We start from the raw sequence: 21,989 nt of genomic DNA, 5'->3' as shown, positions 1-21,989 counted from the left end.
TTTCGGCGTGAGCACGACACACACGTTAATCACAGGCACGACTTACCTGTTAAACATCTCAAGTCTATTCCCATTCAAAACCTTGTTTTTGAAGATCATCTTTGTCTCAAATTCCAATATTATTCTATATGATTTCACGTTGAATGAAATAATATCGATAACCATCATTTTATTTCTTTTTTCTTTCATTACTGAGGCCGATTTGCACATGAATAATGAATTTATAGGATTTGAACATGTATTAACACAGTGATAGAATACGAATGGGCTTAACCAATGTATTTTAGGTACATTGTGCTTAGCTGAACATTCCAGGTATATGTCGGCTATGTACTTCAAGTTTTACAAATTGAAAAAGAATAGTATAAAGTCTTTTTCACTACTAGGTAATAAAGCGCTGGATATTGTTTTAAAATCATTTTACTATTTCAATTCAGCTTGAGGTACTTTTGAGCTTAAAATCTAAAATATTATTGTTGCTAACTAATAAGCTGTTAATACTATTAACTAATTTAATAATTTCATCAATACACATTGTTTCACAATCATTTAGAATTTTAACATCAGGGTCTGATATCATGTCATTTAGAATGTTCCTCACTATTCGAATATCATGCAGTAGATGATTTTTGCCAAATACATATGAATTGAAAACTAAATTCTCATCTTGTCTGATCGCTTCAGTCCGTCTATCCAGTATAAATTTGAGAAAATTGAAAAAGTCCGCATAATTCATACCAAAGTTAGCTCTGAGTATGATTTGGCAATGCTCATGCCAGCCATCCATATCCTTGCAGTCTGAAATTTCGTTTTGTACATTGATTAGATTAGTCTGAAGTGCCCGCCACACAGTGGTCGCATTACAAGCGTTCACCCAGTTGTGATTAATGGAGATGGTGTCCTCCTGTAAGCAATAACACAATTCTTTAAGTTACTTTGAATTCACATCTTAATTAATTTAGAAGGAGTGTTGCATACAATTTAGTACATCTTGCTAGTGGCTTGTTTCTGGCTAGTGGCATTATTCAATTCATTTAATAAATAAATAAATTTATTAACTCAAGAATTTGGTACAAACATAGAGTATTGTCAATAAAAAGAAAAAAATACATATTGTTAGGCATAGAAACAATATCAATCGATTAATTATTTACAGTTTCAGTCTTTAGTTATTGTTAACTTAATTTCAGTTCAGTCTTTCAGTCTTACAGTTTTAGAAACATAACATTTTAATCAAATCTCTAGTCAAGATCAACAGTTGAGTGTTACAAAACAAAGTCAACAGCTAAAATAATATTGTAAACAGACAAATATCGACAGAAAACAAAACACAGCAAACAAGAAACATACATTCAGAAACATCCATATCATAGTTCAAATTAAGAATCACAGCCTACAGTCAGGTCAAACTCAGTTTCATTCAAGAACTCAGCAATAGAGTAGAAAGGTTTCTTCTCAAACCACCTATGAAGTCTACACTTATAAAATATTGATGCCAACTTAAGATCTAGGATTGTAATTCAGTTGGATGATAAGATATGATAATATCTATAACTTTCTTATTGTGCAGAAACTATTTTGAAGCTTATAAATGATATTTAGCAGAAACTATTGAAGTGGTCCTACTAGAGTTGAACCTACACAGGTCCAACTGGACCCGTCCTCTGGTCCTCTCCTCTTATCTAATCGCTTATCCAACCGATTAGATAATTTTAGAATGACACGAAACTGAGAGTTGAACTGTACAAACTCAATAAAATATTGTGAATCATATTGTTTGCTATCTAAATATTGTGTTTATACATCAAGTGCCGTATTTATAAACGATTCTAAGAACTTTCTCATCGAAGCATGCTTTGGTTCTACATGGAATTTGGTCCTATACTTTGGTTCATACTTTGGTCCTATCTTACATGGAATCAAATGACATGAGAGCATGGAACACATGTCAGGAACCAGCCAGAACTCGTTAAATCAGATATGTACTATATTTGGTCTATATTAGACTCATCAAAGCGTGATTGACCAAGAATATTTTTAAAATCGCTCATAAACGGTCCACCGGGTTCATAGGGGGTTTAGAGTACGCAAACTTTGGGCAAAAATTGACGACTTCCTTCCATCTCTCCTCTATGAAAGACAAATTAGCTTTTGAAAATAATTATTATTGAGTAACACCTCCTCACACCTCAAGGTAATCAAGAAGGATATGGCTTTATTCATCTTTTAAAATCAAATTCATCCGCTAAAAACAAAAGTTTACAGTGACTGTAAACTAAACTAGGATATTTCAAAAGAATGAGACAAAACATAATAATATTAAATAGAGTAATAGAGAAACGGAAAGAGAAATTTAAATTACCAGATTCCAAACTTGGTGGTACCAGCCGGAAGGTACAAAAATGGCTTCTCCTGGATTCTGAATCACTTCAAAGCTCTTTTTCAGATTCTTGTAATTAGGATATAAATTGGGATCTGTTAAATCAGGACACTGAATGTCATAAACTACATTTCCAAATTTGTCTTTGAAACAATTTTCTTCCCCTGGTGGAAACAATATCCATTTCTTGCGTCCGCATACATTTGCAGACCAACTGAATGAAGTGAACACGTCTGCATGAAAAGGAGTCCTGAAAACATATAGTCGAAATTACGTTTGGTCAGAGAAAACTTATAGACTTGCATAAGCAAGATTGTTTTATTCTATGGTTTGGCATAATCGGCTAATGCGACCGAAATAATTTCAAAGCTACAACCTCAACATTGGTATTGCAGTTGCAATGGTAATGCAAAAATAAATCATAATTGAATTTTACTTGTTAAGCAACATTTAGAACTGAATGTAAATATAATATTGGAATTGATAAATCGTGAGAAACCGGTAAATATAAATATGATCTCCTCATGTAGTGATAGATTTGATTTTTTATATAATGAACTGAGCACTGTGTTAACAAATTTCAAACTAGCTCATTTCTTCTATAAAAAAATTCCGATGAAAGTAGGATAGTCACAGAAGTTGTCAGGTAATTTAACAAATACACTCCAAAACAAGTCAAAGTACCTAAAAATAAATATGAATGAGAAACCAGTAATTGATTCACTAGCAAATTCGGGTCGTTATCCTTCTTAGACCTGGATGACATATTATATAACTGTATTAAAAAATGTTGATCAGTAAATCTACAAGAGTAAAACTGACTACTTACCAACTGTTTTTTGGACCCATATAAACAAATTGGTAATCATCATTCAGTGCCGGGTTAAGAGTGAAATATTCATTTAACCAGTCTGAACAGAAGACATTTGGCACCTTATAAATGCATTGTGAAGGATCAGCCTTATTGAAATGCCAGTCCTGGGGAAAAAGATTGAAACTGAATGATTGCTACACGAATATTTTTGAATTTCCCCATTAAATTCCAGAAATGGATAAATGAATAAATGTCCATTATTTGCGATTCGGGCTCTAAAACTTTCTTTGAAGATCCAAGCCGAGAATTTAAATCCATCCCATAGTGTTGGATAAATTGAGAAGTTGATGAAAATTTCGAAAAATCGAACTCAAAATAGACGACTTCCCAGAAGTGTTTTCATTTTTATGTCAAAAATTAAAAGTTGGAGACAAATGGGCTCGATTATGAATTGAATCAATATAGACTATAAAATTTTGTTTTTAGATTTTTGTATTGTTTATATCAAGAGTTGAAGCTATTACAGTGATTAAAGTATTCAAAAGTGTATAAAGTCCAACATTGATCCTATAGAGAATCATAATGAGGTCCATTAGCTGCTGTATCCAAATTGCATTTGCATTTTGAAAGAGCAACTTGGAAAGAGAATTTTAAAATCAATTTTTAGAAAATTGAACTAATCTAGAAAGAGATAATCAAGCTGGAATGTGAAAAGCAGAATACTTTACAATAATCATTCTTTTAGAATTCAGTATAGAAAAAAATCAAAGCGTACATTACAGATACTTGAATCAATGTTATAAAAACGTTAACTATTTTAAATACAGTCTAAATTCTTACCTTCAGATACAAAATCTTGGATTTTTCTGGATATCCATTTGCAATATAGTCCTTCCAATAAACTATGTAGCTCTTCATTGACATGTTCTCCTTTTCCTGAGAATTGTAATACTTGGAACCACAATTTGCCACTGGAACTTCAAAGGAGCCTGGAAAATTTTGTTATTTCACATAAATTTATTTATTTATTCTAATAATATAATTTTATACTATCAATATCAAAAATGCCATGTCGTTCACCAATTACTCGCTGTCCATTTTGGGGAGAAGGGGAGAAAGCATACACCGTTATCACTTGGGGGAAGCTATACGTTTTGTGGTCGCGCTCATAAGCTATCAATAAGATAAGTTTAGTTCCATGCGCTTGCTACTCCCATTGTAAGGGTAACCACTTACCCTTAAGAGTAAGTTAAGAGTGAGTTAAGAGTCGAACACCTATAAATACCACTCATGAGTTTGAAAATTGCTTCCTGTGGTTTGGAACCCACCTACAGCTGCAGGTCCACTTATCTCTCATTATCATCTGTCTCAATACCCTCGTAAAAGCCTAGAGCTCAATCATCCTCAACAGAAAAAAAACTTGATGAGTTTTCAATTTTAGTTTCACTAAATGATGAATCTGTTCTTGTCATCCCTATAATTCTTATTGCATCCCTATTTCCTTACTAAACCGCAATTTATGAGCCTTGCCTTGGAGTTTGAGTCTGAATTTAAAATTTCAATTTATTGTCCAACCAAGTTACGGTATTGGTATTTAGATAAGATAATATTCACTATCATCATCCAGCTCATAATAAGAGGTGAGTTTTTCATACATAAATGGGCATTAGGCCCGCCGCAAAGTAGACCCACGCTAATCCACGAAAAGCAACCCACGCCGTGGGATGTTTTGTCAACCATTGCTATAGAATTATTCATAATCAATCAGCTGACAAGTGGATTATTCATTGCATGTATTATTATCATTACACAGATGTCTGGAGAAGTCTAGTGATGGTTTACAAAACATTCCACGGCGTGGGTTGCTTTTCTTGGATTAGCGTGGGTCCACTTTGCGGCGGGCCTTAAAAATCAACCGTGTTTTCAACTTCATTTTATTTCTCACAACATGTTTGTTGACTCATAATATCAAGATTCAAGATTCGTTTTATTAACCATCAGGCTACAATTATAGCATTAGGCAAGTCATAATACATACTTTTAAAAAGTAGTCTACACACAATTGAACAGAAAATCGATACAAATTGAACAGATAAAGCATAATTATCTACATTACATAAAATACATTCAATTCAGGTATTCAGGTATTCCTCAAGTGAGTAAAAGTTATTATTTTTCAGATAACTGTATACAATTTTCTTAAATTTGTTTGGAGGCAGATTCCTGGTTGTTTGAGGCAGTTTATTGTACAATATGCACTGTTGGAAAGTATGGCTTCTCATAGTTTTAGTGAGTCTTATTTGTGGTGCTACAATGTTCCTACTGTTCCTGGTATTATATGCATGGTAATCTTCATGAATGGAAAATTTTTCTGAATTAAATTGGAATAAATGAAGAGAGATGGAAGGGTTAGTATACCCAAATTAGGGAAATGTGGCCTGCATAAATCTTGCTGTGTTAGTCCTAGGATAGCTCTAAGAGCCTTTTTTTGCCATAAGATTTTTTGCCATTTTCAAGTGAGTGAAATTCTTCAAGTGAAATTCACTCACTTGAAAATGACATTATAAGTCGAAAAATGTTGTGTGAAACAAAATAAAGTTATACTTTAATCGGATACTTCAATTTTCCAATTTTTACATAAGTACAACTAATCCTAACTAAGAAAGTGAATATAACTTGGCTGTTATGTTGAAACCTGGAGGGACGTGAACTATGTTGAAACCTTAATGATGCTGGCAAATGGTGTGTGGTTTTGGGTAAGGTCAGTGAGCTGTTGGTTGTCTCAGGAATCTGTACTGGCCTACAGGGATCTGTAGGCCTTTATGATTAATGATGTTGGCCTTTTCAGAGACAGGACAGTGGTGTGCTATTTCGATGATATCTATCAGCAGCAGAATGGCTGACCTGGGAAGAATGATATGCGCTTCTGATAGGACTGTTGAGGACTGGATTTAGGCAATCCTTTTTCTTCTCAATAGTGAGGAGATCCAGAAAATTGTGTATGGATGTGAATGATGTGCTCTCGTGCTCTCTGATCTTCCTTTCAGTAAATCTCCTTCACTGCGTTCTTTTGGCTTCACTATGGATCCTAAGCTGTCCTGGGTCAAACACATACAGGTGGTCTGCAGCAGGTTAATCATGCCTTTATACCTAAATCTGCATCCTTTACCCATAATATGAGATCGATGGCGTCAAAAACATAAAATACAATACAAAAAACAAAAACATACATAAGGCATGATTAGCAAGACAGCATTTCCGACAAATCATCACTAATATATTCACTAACACTGTAGTACGCCTTGCTTTTCAAGTGCTTGGATACAACTCTTTCAAACGCTCTTAAATACAACTGTTTTACTCCTGTAGGCAGCCTATTGAAGTATCGCAATGCCTCATGAACAGGGTGTTCTTCTTGCTCAGGAACCTGAGAATATGTATCCCAAGGCTCATCTACACATGTGATACTTTGCCTTTTACGAAGTGTTATGGCATATGGTATCACCTTACGGGATGAAGCCTCTAAAGTGAAGGAAAAAAGGCTATTCGGATTTTTTGTGGGTCAGACTTTTGGCACATTGTAGGCCTCTCTCTGTGAGTGAAACTAGTCTCACTGTGTTCAATATTTTCAGTTCAGCTATAAGATCCTTCCGCAATGCCCATACTATGCCTACCAGGGGTTATGCCCATGCAAACAGGCCAGACCCAGAGCAGCCTCATCTACCAGCCAACTAGAATTGTGGACAAGCTGCCAGTTTTAACCAGGAGTCTGCTGGAGATAGTTTTGAAGAGGAGACTGAGGGAGGCTTCAGGAGAATCCCTTCTATTCTTTGAGGGTGTTTTTATTGTGATCCACAAACTCTGAGTAGATACTTCTTGCCTGACTTGCTACTTCTACTGATTGCTGCTTTTTATATGTTTCTTTGAATGCTTTGGTGTATTTTTGCTTGTTATTGTTTTTGACTAGAAACTAAAAGATCTGTTACTTGTTGACATGGCTTATGATAGTTAATCATTCTTTAACTTCTCATGCGGTAGCATAGGCTATTTAAACGCCATAGACAGGACCATTTTATTATTATATTGTAATAAATTATTATTCAACATGCATCTTAGAGTAAGGCTAGTTAATTTGGGGGAAAGCTTAGGCTTATTCAATGGATAGCCTAATCAATAATAAAAAATGAATTATACTCAAGTAAAATGATTGATCAATTTTATTTCTTAAAAAAAAGTTAAAATACATTTTGGTGAATTGGGAAGAGAAAGCGGGTAAAAGAAAGGAGACGGGACCGCCGAAAGCAATTGATGAACAGGTAGAAGTTCTCGTGTCCCTTCAGTGGTCGCCTATTGTTATGACATTTTCGTGGTCTATTGTTAAGGATTCCACTCCGAGGAATAAATTGGTGGCCCAGTCTGATTACTTAAAGGCATTTTCAGCTGTAAACCAGTGGTAGGATGAAAATTGATTGGATAAACACACACATTACTATCAATTATAAGTACAAATTTAGTGAAACTATAAATTTTTTATTTTACGCCCTTTTATACTTATCCTTACATCCTATTATATTCAGTGTACATGATGAGACTAAATACATTACATAGACATTACAGTACACAAACACACACATATCAAAGTACAAATTGGTGGTATTAAAAAACGTTTCATACCAGTCTTTGATATGTGTTCTCGAAACTCAGTGAGACTTCGAGTATACTCCATGTAGGACGGGTAAACTGTAAGACACTGATTGAGACAGTAGTTATAAGATCTGTCAACTTGCTTGGACGAGCTGCAAACTGCAAGTGATTGTTACTGGAATGACATCCCCGAGGAAGGGGGAAGTTGACGGTAAGAAAGTTGATTGGGAAAATCCATTGTCAAGAAATGTATTTTTGGACATCCGGTCCAATTTCAAACTTTTAAGGCAACATAGAACATGAATAGTTCTTAGTTGATTGAATGGATACAAATCGCTTAATATAATAGGATTGAATAACAAGTACTTGAACACTGATCTAGATTCAATGATAAAGTGAGAATACAAGTAACAGGTAAGATGGAAAGTAATAGATGAGTCCCTACCAGCTAAAACTGCCTTCAAGAAAGCAGACGGGGCCACTCCGGCCTTTAATGAGGGTAATGAAGCGTATTCAGAGGACAATAGAGTGTGATAGTCGCGAATTGGAGGATCAATAGCCCTATTGTTCCTTTTTGGAACAATAACCCAGTGTATAGGTAGCGCGGCCCCGCCTCGTTCCTTCAAAAATCATACTGTCATCACTTGGGAAAGCTATAGAATTCCTATAAATCTAAAGACTTACCAAACGTATCAACAAGATAATCAAAATGCGGCTTTTCATCAATAACCCATTCACTCAAGCATGGCCATTCATTTTTGTCAAGTGACAAGACAAATGGTCTATTAGTTAACAAAAAATTTTCATACACATGTGAATATTGCAATTTATCCGAATCATTTAAAAATGGAATTATATCACAATCTAGTTTGCTAGAAATGAAATCAAATTCCATATCATGTTCTAAATCGATTAAATCCATCACAATAATAATTATCAATAGAAGCTAGTCCTTATTTTATTTTAAATGTTTCTGCTAATGCATTTTTTTTCATGTCACATAATAAATAATTGATAAAAAAAAATAGTAGATCATAGTAATTATCTTTAAAAAACCCTTCAAATCCCCTCTGAGCTCTGAGACGACTAACCTAAAAGGTCTACCGTCTACCTACAATAAAATTTAAAAAAGTAAATAGATAACAGCTGATTAAAGATGACTCTCTCCCCGGAGAATATTTTTAAATGATGCGCATGTGTTGATATTTTTAGCGCTACAGGTGGGTGTTTTGTTAACTACAATGACAAAATTCTGATATAATCAGCTAACTCTTGATAATTCTCGAAGGGGAAGAATTGATAAACCTATTCTCTCCACCTTACTATAATCTTTATCTATAAACTGAATAACCCTCATCATGATCACAAAATAATCATTTTGTGCTTGCTAAGAATTAAATGCATAAAATTACAGAATAATTGCTAAGTGGAAGGCATTAGTGATTTTGAATACCTTGATGTGATGTTGACAGCCGGTAACAGAACATTGTGAAATATGTAGCAGGATAATAATTATGATGGACAATAGTGTATATTTTGCTAACCAGAAAAAAAATCAAAAGCAGATTGATATTTAGAAGAACGAATAAAAAGATGTACTAAACATTGGTGAAACCGGTTGTGACCTATGGATCAATTTTGAACAAAGATGAGAGACCGTAGAGGTCATTTAGAAAGAAGATGTTCAGAAGCGTAGGATATGGGGACCAATAGGCGATTGAGGAAACTGGAGAGCTAGGCATGATAATGAGATTGACAAAGCAATCAGAAGAGAAAATATTGTTCACTTCATAAAGGGAAGAAGAATAAAATGGTTGGAACATGTGATGAGAATGGGGGAGGAGTGATTCCCATTATGAATAATGGATGAAATGGTGATTGGAACTAGGAAAAGACGAGGACCAAGAAGGAGATGGCTGAATGGCGTAGTGGATGATCCCCGTGAGCCATGTTGAGGAGGCCAAAGTTTACCCACGACTGTAGAGCCAAATAATTTTTATATGAAAATAGCAATAATGTCAGAATAATTAACAATTATTGTTAAACATTTAGAATAATGAGGAATTTTTTCATTGTAGTTGACTAATCAATCTCCTGGAGCGCTGATGTGTGATAGCACATGCGCACTCAGATATAATTTACTTGAGGGAGCGACGTGGTCGTGACAGGTGGTAACAGCTGTTACCTGTCAGTTTAATTTTGACATTAAGATAAAGATAAAAATATTATGAGAAGTCTGTCTTTATATAGGTTAATTTAATTTTTATGAAGAATTTGAATTTTATAAGTTGTTTTTCTACAATGTCATTATATTATAAATTGTTTCCCAATAAACTAGGCAAAATAGTTAGAGGAATTGATCTATCAACTGAAAATCGGCCTGAAGGTAAAATGTTTTTAGTAAAGTTTATAAAATTATATTTCATTGAAACTATAATCAGGTACTTTCTTGATTGAAGTAATTCAAATAAAAGCCTTTATCTTTATCTATTACATCTGGATGTCAGACATCCACCTCCTTCATGAAGTAACATGCTTTCTCAAATATCCAATATCATGATCAAAGACCAGGGTTCCCCGGTTAGATCGTGTCAATATTTAAAAACTGAATTGACTCTGATGAGGCGTTACAGACCAGCAAAGTAATCATCAAAATATCAACTAAACAGTAAAAGCTCCTCCCAATAAACCACCTTGATAGGATGTTCCTGAATACAGTAGATGATGGCCCTCTCACTGAGTGTGGTAGGCAGTTGAACATCCTGAAGGCCAGCAACTGGAAAATAATCCTTGACCCTAGACAAACATCGGCGTAGCACGTTCAAATTGATCCTCCCTTAAATGACATGAGTGTGCACTTCCTCTCTTCTTGAAAACTCGAACAGGTGTTTTTTGACATGAAGTAGTGATGCTAATATGTACAGTCCATGCACAGTATGAATGGCAAGCCGTTGGAATATGGGCTGGCAATGGAATGGTTATCTCAAGCTCATCACATATTGTCACGTCGTTGAGGGGAGCGTTTCCTTGCTTGGATTCGATCCTCAATTATATTGACATCGATCCAAGACTTACCTGGTAGCATCACATTCAGGGCATCAGTAAGAGACTGGTTAGGGTCACCTACCTGCTGCAAAAAATCACACAGATGGTGAGCAGACCCCACCTTGTGGCTTTTCCATAGCATTCTCAGCTATGGTTTTCTGCTCTGGGGGCATGCTTCGGCTTGTCATGATGTCTTCCTGCTGCAGAAGAGGGAAATTCGAGTGGTGACTCTTAGTGGGTACTTGGAACATTGTAGACCTCTCTTCACATCCACTGGAATAGTGACCGTGTGTAGTCACTATGTGTGCTGTGTTTGAGCATGAAAATCTTGGGAAGTTTAGTACAAGAAGTGACTTCCATGACCACAATACAAGACACAGATGTCTATTGAATGTGCCTTTCCGCCGGCTCTCAAAGACACGTGATGCATTCCCTGCCTTGGCCCTGCGAGTCTATAACAGGCTGCCAAATGGAGTGAATGGATTAACCTAGCTTGGGTTCAGGCCCCAACTTAAGACCTGGCTTGATAACTACCCTTTCTACTCGGTTGGAATTTTTTGAGGATGACTTACTGGGCTTGGTCTAGTCAGGCTGCCATCTTGATTTTTTAGTTTTGTGCGCACCGTAAATATATTTCTTAAATTCATGACACAATCCATCCGGCTCTGCTGGCATTGGTGAAGAACAAGGTTATATACGTAGTTCACCAGTATCTGCTCCCAAGTATTTAAAATCTTTATGTAATTAAAGATGTTGATTGTCTTTGCGCCACAAGATTTTTATCTTAGCACTAGCTGGCCCGGCGAACTTCGTACCGCCAAATAGTTTAATTCATCTCAAGACAAACTTTAGATGCACACCTGAGGAGGCGTGTTGCGGCATTTTATTTATATAGATAATTTTCCAACTGCGAAATAAATTATTCAATTAATAAAAATCAATTAATTCTGAACACCGAAGAAAGCACAATTATTCGAAACAAAGCAATGCTTTAGAGTATGTAAGTCTTTAACCTGAGGCTGCACTGCTGGATGGTTACACACAGAACAGTCATTTTATTTTTAGTTGGGGCGTTTAGAATAAAATACATGGGCGGTTATGGAGCAGCATCCACTCTTGTCTACCATCTACCGACGGCTGCTGTATGACGCAATGATTATAACAGCTGATTTTTATTTCTGTGTGTGGCCAGCTCACAAAAATCTTCTCCCATAAGGATTACATGTGAACTTTGAAGGACGGTAGGAAAGAATCCTGAAGTCTGATGATAAATTCCATAAACCTGGTCCTGAACATAACGAACACAACTAAAAAAAATCATCAAATTCGGTGCACAAATAAAAAAGTTATTGAATGTCATAATTTGAGGCTCGATTTTTATTTATATAGATTATGGAATTTCAACACATGTTTTCTTTTGGTTTAAAACCAACTTTAATTATTCAATTATATGGCATTTAATTATTTTTGTTGCAAACGTAGGTCTATAATATGTGCAAGATAGATGAGTATTAAACCATGGAAAGAGCAATAGGAACTCACACTGAACGCATGCACGTACTGGTTGCGTTAAGTTTAAGCAGCTTCTGACAAGTCACAACGTGACGTTACGCTGACGTAACTCAGCTGGGAGTATCACCTAGTGAATTTATGTAAAAAGCTTTCTAGAGTAACATTTCTCTTACAAAGACTAAAATATTGTGTAAACCTTGATGTAATTAATATACTTTGGTCTTTTCCATTCACACTTGATTTATGGAGTAAAGCTGTGGGGCAACTCATCTTCTTCTTCAAAAAAGCATTTATATGGCAAAAGAAAGCAAATAGAGTTACATCTGATTACTATTGATTTATAGAGCACATTTGGTATGAAATACAATGAATCTTGTAGAGGAATTTTTGTTGAACACAAAATTATGACCTTGCTTTGTCTGTATACCGTATATATTATAATTTAATCTCCGTGAAGAAAAATCTGTCTAATTTTAATAAAAATATTTTTGTACATTCACATTACACTAAACAAAGGGATGATATAACTAGACCTACAGTTAGATTGACTAAAACTATGAAAAGTCATAAGTACCTACAAATTCGCATGTTTTAATTTACTACCAGATAATGTTAAGCAGTTACCATTGAAAACGTTTTGTATTGCTGTTGATAAATGGCTCAAGTCTGAAGCTTTCTATTCTGTTAATGAGTACCTGGAATATTTCAATGTATATGTGTAAATTTGTTCGTTTTTTATAGTCCAACTCGTGATATTTTACTACAATATTTCAATGTGTATTTGTAAATTTGTTCGTTTTATAGTCTAACTTGTGATATTTTACTTATTATTGACGAAGCCTATTGCTTACATTTTTGTAATGTTGCTTTATGGCCAGTAAAATTCTTGATTCTTGAAGTCACAACGTGTTACAATGGCTCTTTCCAGATTTTCTTTTACGGCTCATGCATGATCTGACGTGCATTTGTACATAAACGCATTCAATGTGATCATACCCTAATGGTATATAAAAAGGATTTTGAAAACAAATCCTGGAAAGAGCCATTGAAACACGTTGTGTCGTGCTTTCAGCTGCTCACACTGAACGAAACGAGTAGTGTACGAGCATGCGTTTAATGTGAGAAATCCTATTGCTCTTTCCATAGTTTGTTTCCCATCTGCCCGCTTGGTCATACATAACCAAGCGTGCACTTGCACATATACGCATCCAATGTGATCTCACCCTAAAAAATCTGTTATTTCACTATCCATGAAAGTCAAATGTTATGTTTCATTACTGGCAGTAATCACGTCATTTCATTTGCAGAATCTTCTAGATAGATAGATAAATAGATTTTATTCTTTTGCTAACGGACCATACAGTCATCAGCAACGTCTATTCTAAAGCTACCTTATTCTAAGACTGAGCTCTATGAAATAGATCGTCATCATTATCAAAAAATTAGCTATTTCATAATTCGTATCCGAAAACTAAACTGACTACGCCATTACTATATAAACTATAAATGCTCTGATGTATGTCTGCTTACAATTTTGTTTCTAAACTCTTTTTTCAGTTATCAAACAAATAAAAGAAGATGTAACTGCTCACAGAATTCTGATTTTTAAAGACCAAGGAATTGTGAGTGGTAACAGACATGTTGAAATTAGTGAGTGGTTTGGCGAACTTGAGTCAACTTTCTATAAACATCCCAAATCACCACACCCTGATGTCTTCAGAGTTTCGAATGATAAAACTGAGGGTTGTACAGGTATGTTTCATCAGCATCATCTTCTCATTTTACCTACCGGTACTCAAGAAGCAGAAACAATAATGCTTAATATCTGAATTTTACTAACATTTTAATAATATTAATTGTATCAAACAGTATTGGTATTAATACCTTCCTTCACGTTTTCCGTTATGCATGGCACGTTACCCTCAGTAAATTATATTATCATATTCTCCATTGTCAATCAATAATCATTTCATCAATGATTGTCGTCGCGTCGTTTTTTTTCATTTCATTCCTTTTTATTTTTTCTCTTTTTTTGGTCATTCCATCTCAATATTTCTCTTCTATGAGGATTCCTTTCCATTATCTTCATTGAGTTTTATCATAATTACAAATTATAAAATATTCCTATTATTAAGATGCTCTAGATAAGTTTATTTGCAACTTACCTGCGCTCAGGCTTATGCATTAGCAGGTTTTTCCCTGTGTTGTATTAAGTGTATTATTTTGTATACAATATTGCATAATAGTATTATTCAATTGTATTTTTGCCTTGAAAATGGAAAATAAATTTGATTTTGATTTAATAGTACCAGGTAAGCATGAAGCAGATGCCTACAGGGGGGTGTTTAGACGCAGACTGCGTCCTTGAAATTCTTGGGGGGGGGGGGTTTGAGAGCTCAAATCAAATTTTGTGGAGAGGGGTCCTAAAAATTCACAACATTCATTGACCTCCTCAAGCATGAGGAAATATTGACAATTCCCCCCCGGTCACCGATTGTGGCGAAGACTGAACAAGTAACAAGTAAATTAAAGGTCAGAACTGATCAAAATTACTAAGATTGTTATTTTTTTGTATAGGTGGAAATGGATTTTTGAGTGGTGGGGGGTGAGGTTTGTGGTCACCCCTGCATTAGTATTTCAGCTTACCTATTCTTTATGTTGAATATCAATGTAAGATCAGAATCTACTATATACAGCTATTCTTGTTGAACTCTGTAGGTTCCATTGTAGAAATGAGCAATAGCTACCATCCAGCAGATGCCCACAGAAGGGGTGTTCGGACGTAGACTGCGTCTTTGAAATTCTTTGGGGGGGGAGAGCTCAAATCAGATTTTGGGTGGTCCCAAAAAATTAAAGGTCACAAGTGATCAAAATTACTAAAATTGTTAAATTTTTTTGTATAGGAGAAATGAATTTTTGTGTTGAGGGGGGGGGGTTGTGATCACCCCTGCATTAATATTTCCTAGTACCTTTTTTCATGTTGAATATAAATGTAAGATCAGAATCTACAATTTACGGCTTTTCTTCTTGAACCCTGCAGGTTCAAATGACAGTGTCTAAATGACTTGACTAACTACCATCCAAGAAAAATCGATATGTGTTCTGTGAATTCAAAAGCAAAATGGTTATTACATTTTTAAAACGTTTCAATAAGCTCACGGTACCCTACTTCTTAAAACTATAAAACGTCTATACTGTATGAACCATTTATAGGAACAGAGAACGTGTTTCTCATGAAACGTTCTGGATGGCCTTAATCGAGTAAATGATTGCCTAACTGACACTTATCCCCCCATCTTAGATTCAACACTGGGTCCAATAAAGTTTATCTCAAATTCTAGATCGTACTAGAATTGTTTGAAATAGGTACGTACGTTTCTGCTGCTTTAGTGAGGTCCACGTTATAATGGCAGTGGAGAAAGAAAGGTAGGAAAAAAACGTTGCCGATCCTCTATATTATCAATGCCATCTAGAGACAGTAGCTGATACAGGCTTATTGATGTAATATCAACTGTTCATTGTCGTTTAAAATAAACAATTATTGACCGAGCGAAGTGAGGTCTAAGATTCAAGTCGACGGTTTGGCATTTCTATTAATGTTTAAAAGTTTGAATGTTTATATGTTCCGCATTTACGGCGAAATGCGGTATAGATTTTCATGAAATTTGACAGGTATGTTCCTTTTTAAATTGCGCGTATATACAAGGCTTTCGGAAATTTTGCATTTCAAGGATAATATAAAAGGTAAAAGGAGCCTCCTTCATACGCCAATATCGGAGTAAAAATCAGACTATATTATTCATCATAAATAAGCTGTTTAGTGGACTATAATACTACCCGTTCAAAAACATCGAACATCTTGAAAATGTATCTTTCCATCAACGTTGTAGACAGTTGCAGCCAGACCTGATAACAGCGCTCACACTCACATTCCGGGACGACACGTCACGGTACGATAGGACAGAAAGCTCTATGTTTATTTAGGATATTTTCTAGACATTTTAAATTGATGAATTATTTATTAATTTTTGAGAAAACATAACAGGTCAATGTAACTTACTTAGCGCGAGGTCTACTGTTCACAGAACTACTAGTATTTTATTAAGCAAGAAATTATATTTTTCAATAATTTCATTGTAAATTTTTCATAATTAAGATGAAATATTTTGTTAATTAATTATCAATTCTACATTGTTAAAAGACGAACTGGCAACAGAGTAAAGAGAGAAAGAGTTAGCGCTATCCGCTTTGTTGAATGATAGACAAGGATAGCAATACCGTTGCTAATCTAACACTGCCTTTATAATGTGGACCTCACTATAGTTGATTTTCATTAACTTTCAACCTACTAATAGGTCCAATAATTTATTAACACTTGGTACAACATATATTTGAGGTACGAAATAATGAAGAATTGTTTCATCTATTTAAGGTGTAGGGAGAACCGGCTGGCATATCGATGGTTCATTTCAACCAGCGCCCTTCTCATACTCCTTGTATCACATGGTCAGTGTTCCAAAGAGAGGGGCCACTGCATTTGCGCCACTTACCGAAATAGTGGAGAGTCTACCAAAAGAAACATTCAATAAATGGGACAGACTTTGGATGATGAGTGACAGACGCTCAGGTCCTGTTCATCCTTTGATCTACACGCATCCGAGGAGTGGAAAGAAGGTTAGTGATAAGGATACAAATTATATTATACGAAGGTGAATCAAATGAAAACCTTGAAAGTGTTATATATTATTTATTTTCGTAACTAAGTGAAACTTACATTTATCATTTTTTTACATAGTCTCCTTGAAGTGTTATGCAAGTGTTCGACCGCTTTGGAAGCGCATGAATACTACGTTTGAAGAATTATTTTGGTTGTGCCTGTAGCCACTCGGTTTTCACTTCTTCATCACTCTGGAAATGCTTGCCTTCCATTGCATCTTTAAGCTTTCCAAACACATGAAAGTCGTTGGGGGCGAGGTTTGGAGAATAAGGTGTGTGAATGAGGCATTCAAATTTTATATTCTGGATAGTTTGAACCGAGAGACGAGCTGTTTGTGGTCGGGCGTTGTCATGCTGTAACAGCACACCTGAAGTGAGAAGTCCTCGCCGTTTACTCCTGATTGCTGGCCTGAAGTTGATTTTTTAAGAGATTTGAATAAGAGTTAATGTTTACTGTCATTCCCCTGTCAATTTAATGCTCCAAAATTATTCCGTTCACATCGCAGAAGGGAGTCAGCAAGAGTTTTCCTTCTGATCGCTGAGTTCGGAATTTTTTTGATTTTGGCGATGAGCTATGGTGCCATTCCTTTTTTTGTTTCTGGTTGGTAGTAATGTTTGTTTCTGGACTAACATGAATCATCATACTGTACTGTCATCCTGTGATGAATTTCCATTGGTTTGACACCTTCACTGCTCAAGAAACAAATGACTGATCGCTGATCTAATTTGGTGCATATTGATACTGGGGCGGCCATATTATAACTGAAGTCACCGCTAGATGTGTGTAGCAAGGTCACTGATGCACCTGGTGGTCATTGTGTGACCGGATCAATCCTACAACTTCTCAGAACTTTAGAACACTTTTAAGGTTTTCATTTGATTCACCCTCGTATATACCGTACTAAAATATACCCTAGATAAATAGCACATCGAAGAACATACACTTTCATGCGCTACACCATTATTTTAATATGGTCGCATCTTTAAAATAGTTATTGCCGAATTGTGGACACATAAATGAGGAGACGTATCACATGCTGTGTGAGCTCAGCTCGAGTAGGTGATAAAAATATGACTATAATAGATTACTATTATACTTAACTAGCCGTCAGGCTCGCTTCGCTCGCCATAACCGTCTAGCCAGGGGGCTCCGCTCCCTGGACCCCCGACTGGATCCTCCAAGAATGAGATCAACAGGCTCGCTTCGCTCGCCTGCATTTTTCATTTGATCATTTCTATCATATGTTAGGACGATCCAGTCGGGGGTGCAGACTAAACGGATATGGCGAGCGAAGCGAGCCTGACGGCTGGTAATATAATATTCCCAGGAATAGCTCCGATTGAAGTAGCAGTGCCCAATCAATTTTTCCGCGATAAGTGCATTTCAATCTTCAACTTGGTGCCAACCTATCAAAGTCAACTCAATTTAATGCCAACCTGACAAAATTATTAATTTAGTTACCTGTTAACAACTGTTTCGAAGAGGTACTCTCTCTAGATTATAGTTCTATATTAACATATGGTATGGCCTTTTTTCAATTATAATTAAGAGAATAAGAAGAATATACATGCTGAAAGACGAACTTTAAACCCTTAAAAACCACTCTTAGAGTTAAAATATTGCCATATTGCCAAAAGATTTCTTAGTGCGCCTCTAAAGGGTCAACTGAACATACCTACCAAATTTGAACGTTTTTGGTCCGGTAGATTTTTAGTTTAGTTCTGCGAGTGAGTGCCATTTCGCTTTTATATATATATATATATATATATATATATATATATATATATATATATATATATATAGAGAGAGAGAGAGAGAGAGAGATGATGACTCAATATAGTACTATATTGTAGTGGGAGACAAATTATACGAACTTTAATTGATGGAAAACTGGCGAAAATCATGAATGAAACGTTTTGAAACTAAAAGTTATGACCCTTATTGGCAACACTGAAAATACTCGTACAGTAATACGCCAGCCAACACCTACAGAGTTGCGCATGCGTTCTTGTTAATAATAATCATTTCACATTTCATGACACTGTCAATTTGTACTATTCAGACACTGGTAAATGTAAATTCTTTATTAACCCGGAAAGCTGTCATTCATCAGCAACAAAAAAACTTAGTTCATTCCTAGACAGACCGACTACATTGGTTCATCAAGTGAAATTCTCACAATTCTGGAATTCTAAGAAGAACTTGAACTGCAAGTAAAATTTATATTATTGAGGAAAAGAGCCACTTGTAAATTAAAAAGATGCTAGTGAATCAAACGTTGTCTAGTTTGAATAATAGTGAATCTAATTTTGTATTGATTTTCAGGTGCTTTGCTTTCATTTAGGAATGACTCATAATTACGTTTTCGATTTCGGCTCACCCAATGAACGAGAAGCAACGGCTTCAGAGTTTAAAGAAATAAGCAAAGAAATTCATCATGAATTTGTGAAGGATGATGGAAAGATCCAATACATTCATCAAGTGAGTTCATTCAAAATTAATGTATCCATCGTTTTGATCAGTTTTTAAATGTGTTCTGTAACTGGAAATTAATAGTTCAATCATACAAGTGAATACTATTGAACGTTTTCAAAATTCACATTTCCAATTACAGTATTAGAAACAGGATCCAATTATTTGAATACTGTAATATAATCAGTAGCGCCGACTTCATAGAATTATAAGGAGGGGGGGGGGGGTATGTGGAAGATAATATTGAGCAATTCTAATCAATCAACAATTGAGTTTTCTCTTCTGAACTGGATAATTTATTAACATAATACAGAGTATCGGGTATCTCTGTTGACTATGATGATATAAAATTGAATTAAACTGAATGTTGAATTAACTTGGACGGTCCATCGTTTTGCAGAATGTTTTTTGCAGAATGTTTTGCAGAATTTAGTTGCAAAAACTTATCCAAAATTGAATTTTAACTCAATTTTTGGGCTGATTTATGGCTGACTTTAGTCTCAGTAAAGAATCAACACTGTAGTCGCCCGTGGCTGATTAAAGTAGAATAATTAATAAAAAAAAATGAAAATGTCTGAACTCGGCCTCTTTGATTTTAGTTTCTTTGGTTAGAGCGTTGTGGAAGGTGGCTCAATAACTACCTCCGTAAACAAAGCCGTAGTGCATTCGTGTGACGTCAGCACAGGTAGTGCTCCTACACCAATAAAAATCGTTGATTTCAGCTGATCTATATCAGCTAGTGTTATATTGGTGTAGGAGCCCTACCTGTGCTGACGTCACACGAATGCACTATGGCATTGTTTACGGAGGTAGTGGCTCGCTCAATGCATTAAGCCTCTCTTGAATGTCTATTGAGAGGGAGGGAGAAGTCAAAAAGTGCCTTACCTCACTAAAGTCAGTGTTCCTGAACCTAATTTATAATTCAGCTTTACTAATGTTGACTATATTTTACTTTTTAAAAACTATAACATTTATAACTTACTAGCTGGCTCGGCGAACTTCGTACTGCCAAATATGCATCTCATGACAAACTTTAGCTGGATGCACACCTGAGGAGGCGCAATACGGAATTTTGCATCCAGGTGCTTCTTGCTTATTGGTTTGAATGGAAGAACTCACATACACTGAATCGGGCATGGAGTGGAACGGTGTGATGAGGCAATCTCCATAAGATCAACACTTTGTATCACCAAGCCGCGTCTCCTCAGGTGTGATTAGCTGTAGCTTAATGACTTATGAAAATTATCCAACAATCAGTATTTACATTTATATCTCAATATGGACTCCCTATGTGTTGGTTAGCTGTGTAGCAGTTTGTATTTTTAGATATAGTTGAATGCAGCTTGCTGGAAAATTGAATGGTATATCTTGTGCTGATTTTCCCGTGCTATTCTAAGTTTACAGCATTTCGAGTTCTACGCCGCAAGCTTGGACGTCGTTCATACAGCGGCATTATTATTAGAATTAAAATTTTGTGAATCAGTAGTAAGCACGGTATTTAGATGAAAATATAGGTATTCTTCTATATACTGATAGTAAGAAAATAGAAAAACAGATCTACCGACGGGTGTTGGATGACGCAATGATTATAACAGCTGATTTTTATTTCTGTGTGTGGCCAGCTCACAAATCTTCTCCCATAAGGATTACATGTAAACTTTTAAGGACCTTAGGAAAGAATCCTGAAGTCGGATCATGAATTTGATAGCCATAAACCTGCTCCTGAACATAACAAACACAACTAAAAAAAATCATCAAATTCGGTGCACACATAAAAAAGTTATTGAATGTCAAAATTTGCGGCTGGATTTTTTATTTATATAGATTTATTAATTTCTGTCATTGTGTGAAGTGAGATCAGTTATGAACAATCAGTAAGATATGAATTATAACTAAGATAAGTTCAATAACATAGTATTGCAAGAAGGTTATTCTGTTTTCTAGTGGGAACCAGGGGATTTCATCATATCTGACAACTTGGCTGTCGCTCACGAAGCAACTCCAGACACGCAGATTCCAAGATCTGAAGTTGGACTTCGAGTTCTACACAGAACCACAATCAAAGGCACTGTGCCTCCATCCAAATGAAGTATCCGATAATAATTACTGATTCTACATTCAACTAACGAGGTTCTAGAGTAATGACCAGCCACTGCACTGAAACTTCTGGTCATTCGAACGTCTTTCCTTCCTTAGAGGCTTGATTCATTTTATGAAGTCATTTCATAACGGTATTTTATCATTGTCTGTGATTAAATATTATTGAATAAATTCCATTCCAAAACTATTGTGTTTCAATATGATGACATACAAAGTTCCATTAGGTTTGAAACAATCAATCTGATGACATCCAAACAAGTTTCATAAATTTCGAAACGAGTCGCGCACGTTTATTTAAATATAGA

At 35.4% G+C, this 21,989-nt stretch overlaps 2 protein-coding genes across 3 annotated transcripts; one reads left to right on the top strand and one right to left on the bottom strand.

The window, feature by feature from the left end:
* Positions 1 to 222: 222 nt before the first annotated feature.
* On the bottom strand, positions 223 to 8,969 carry LOC111062485 (2-oxoglutarate and iron-dependent oxygenase JMJD4). 2 transcript variants are annotated; one of them, XM_039424924.1, is made up of 5 exons: positions 7,869 to 8,333; positions 4,035 to 4,183; positions 3,210 to 3,358; positions 2,363 to 2,630; positions 223 to 904 (listed from the first exon to the last, which is right to left on the bottom strand). In XM_039424924.1, the coding sequence occupies exons 1-5, from the start codon at positions 7,918 to 7,920 to the stop codon at positions 434 to 436; spliced, it is 1,089 nt and encodes a 362-aa protein (XP_039280858.1). In that variant the 5' UTR covers positions 7,921 to 8,333; the 3' UTR covers positions 223 to 433. The 2 variants fall into 2 exon arrangements, with proteins under 2 accessions (XP_039280858.1, XP_022205899.2); XM_022350207.2 differs by lacking the exon at positions 7,869 to 8,333 and adding an exon at positions 8,523 to 8,969 and having other exon boundaries at positions 232 to 904.
* A 1,059-nt stretch (positions 8,970 to 10,028) lies between these two features.
* On the top strand, positions 10,029 to 21,869 carry LOC111062587 (putative dioxygenase Mb0100). The gene is made up of 5 exons (XM_022350314.2): positions 10,029 to 10,224; positions 13,953 to 14,147; positions 16,828 to 17,069; positions 19,438 to 19,593; positions 21,529 to 21,869. The coding sequence occupies exons 1-5, from the start codon at positions 10,104 to 10,106 to the stop codon at positions 21,670 to 21,672; spliced, it is 858 nt and encodes a 285-aa protein (XP_022206006.2). The 5' UTR covers positions 10,029 to 10,103; the 3' UTR covers positions 21,673 to 21,869.
* The last annotated feature ends 120 nt before the right edge of the window (positions 21,870 to 21,989 follow it).

This window comes from Nilaparvata lugens, chromosome 3 (assembly GCF_014356525.2).
Source record: "Nilaparvata lugens isolate BPH chromosome 3, ASM1435652v1, whole genome shotgun sequence".
Lineage (NCBI taxonomy): Eukaryota > Metazoa > Arthropoda > Insecta > Hemiptera > Delphacidae > Nilaparvata > Nilaparvata lugens.
The sequence above is the reverse complement of the archived record's forward strand: the minus strand, read 5'-3'. Positions and strand labels throughout refer to the sequence as shown.

Bases quoted from the DNA above. Each gene is read 5' to 3' on its own strand.
- LOC111062587 (XM_022350314.2), top strand. From the start codon at position 10,104: ATGAAGAATTTGAATTTTATAAGTTGTTTTTCTACAATGTCATTATAT. The intron at 10,225-13,952 runs GTAAAATGTTTT...CTCTTTTTTCAG, and splicing joins AACTGAAAATCGGCCTGAAG to TTATCAAACAAATAAAAGAA. The intron at 17,070-19,437 runs GTTAGTGATAAG...ATTGATTTTCAG, and splicing joins ATCCGAGGAGTGGAAAGAAG to GTGCTTTGCTTTCATTTAGG.
- LOC111062485 (XM_022350207.2), bottom strand. From the start codon at position 8,760: ATGGATTTAATCGATTTAGAACATGATATGGAATTTGATTTCATTTCT. The intron at 3,359-4,034 runs GTAAGAATTTAG...CTTTTTCCCCAG, and splicing joins CCAAGATTTTGTATCTGAAG to GACTGGCATTTCAATAAGGC. The intron at 905-2,362 runs GTAATTTAAATT...TATTGCTTACAG, and splicing joins ACCACCAAGTTTGGAATCTG to GAGGACACCATCTCCATTAA.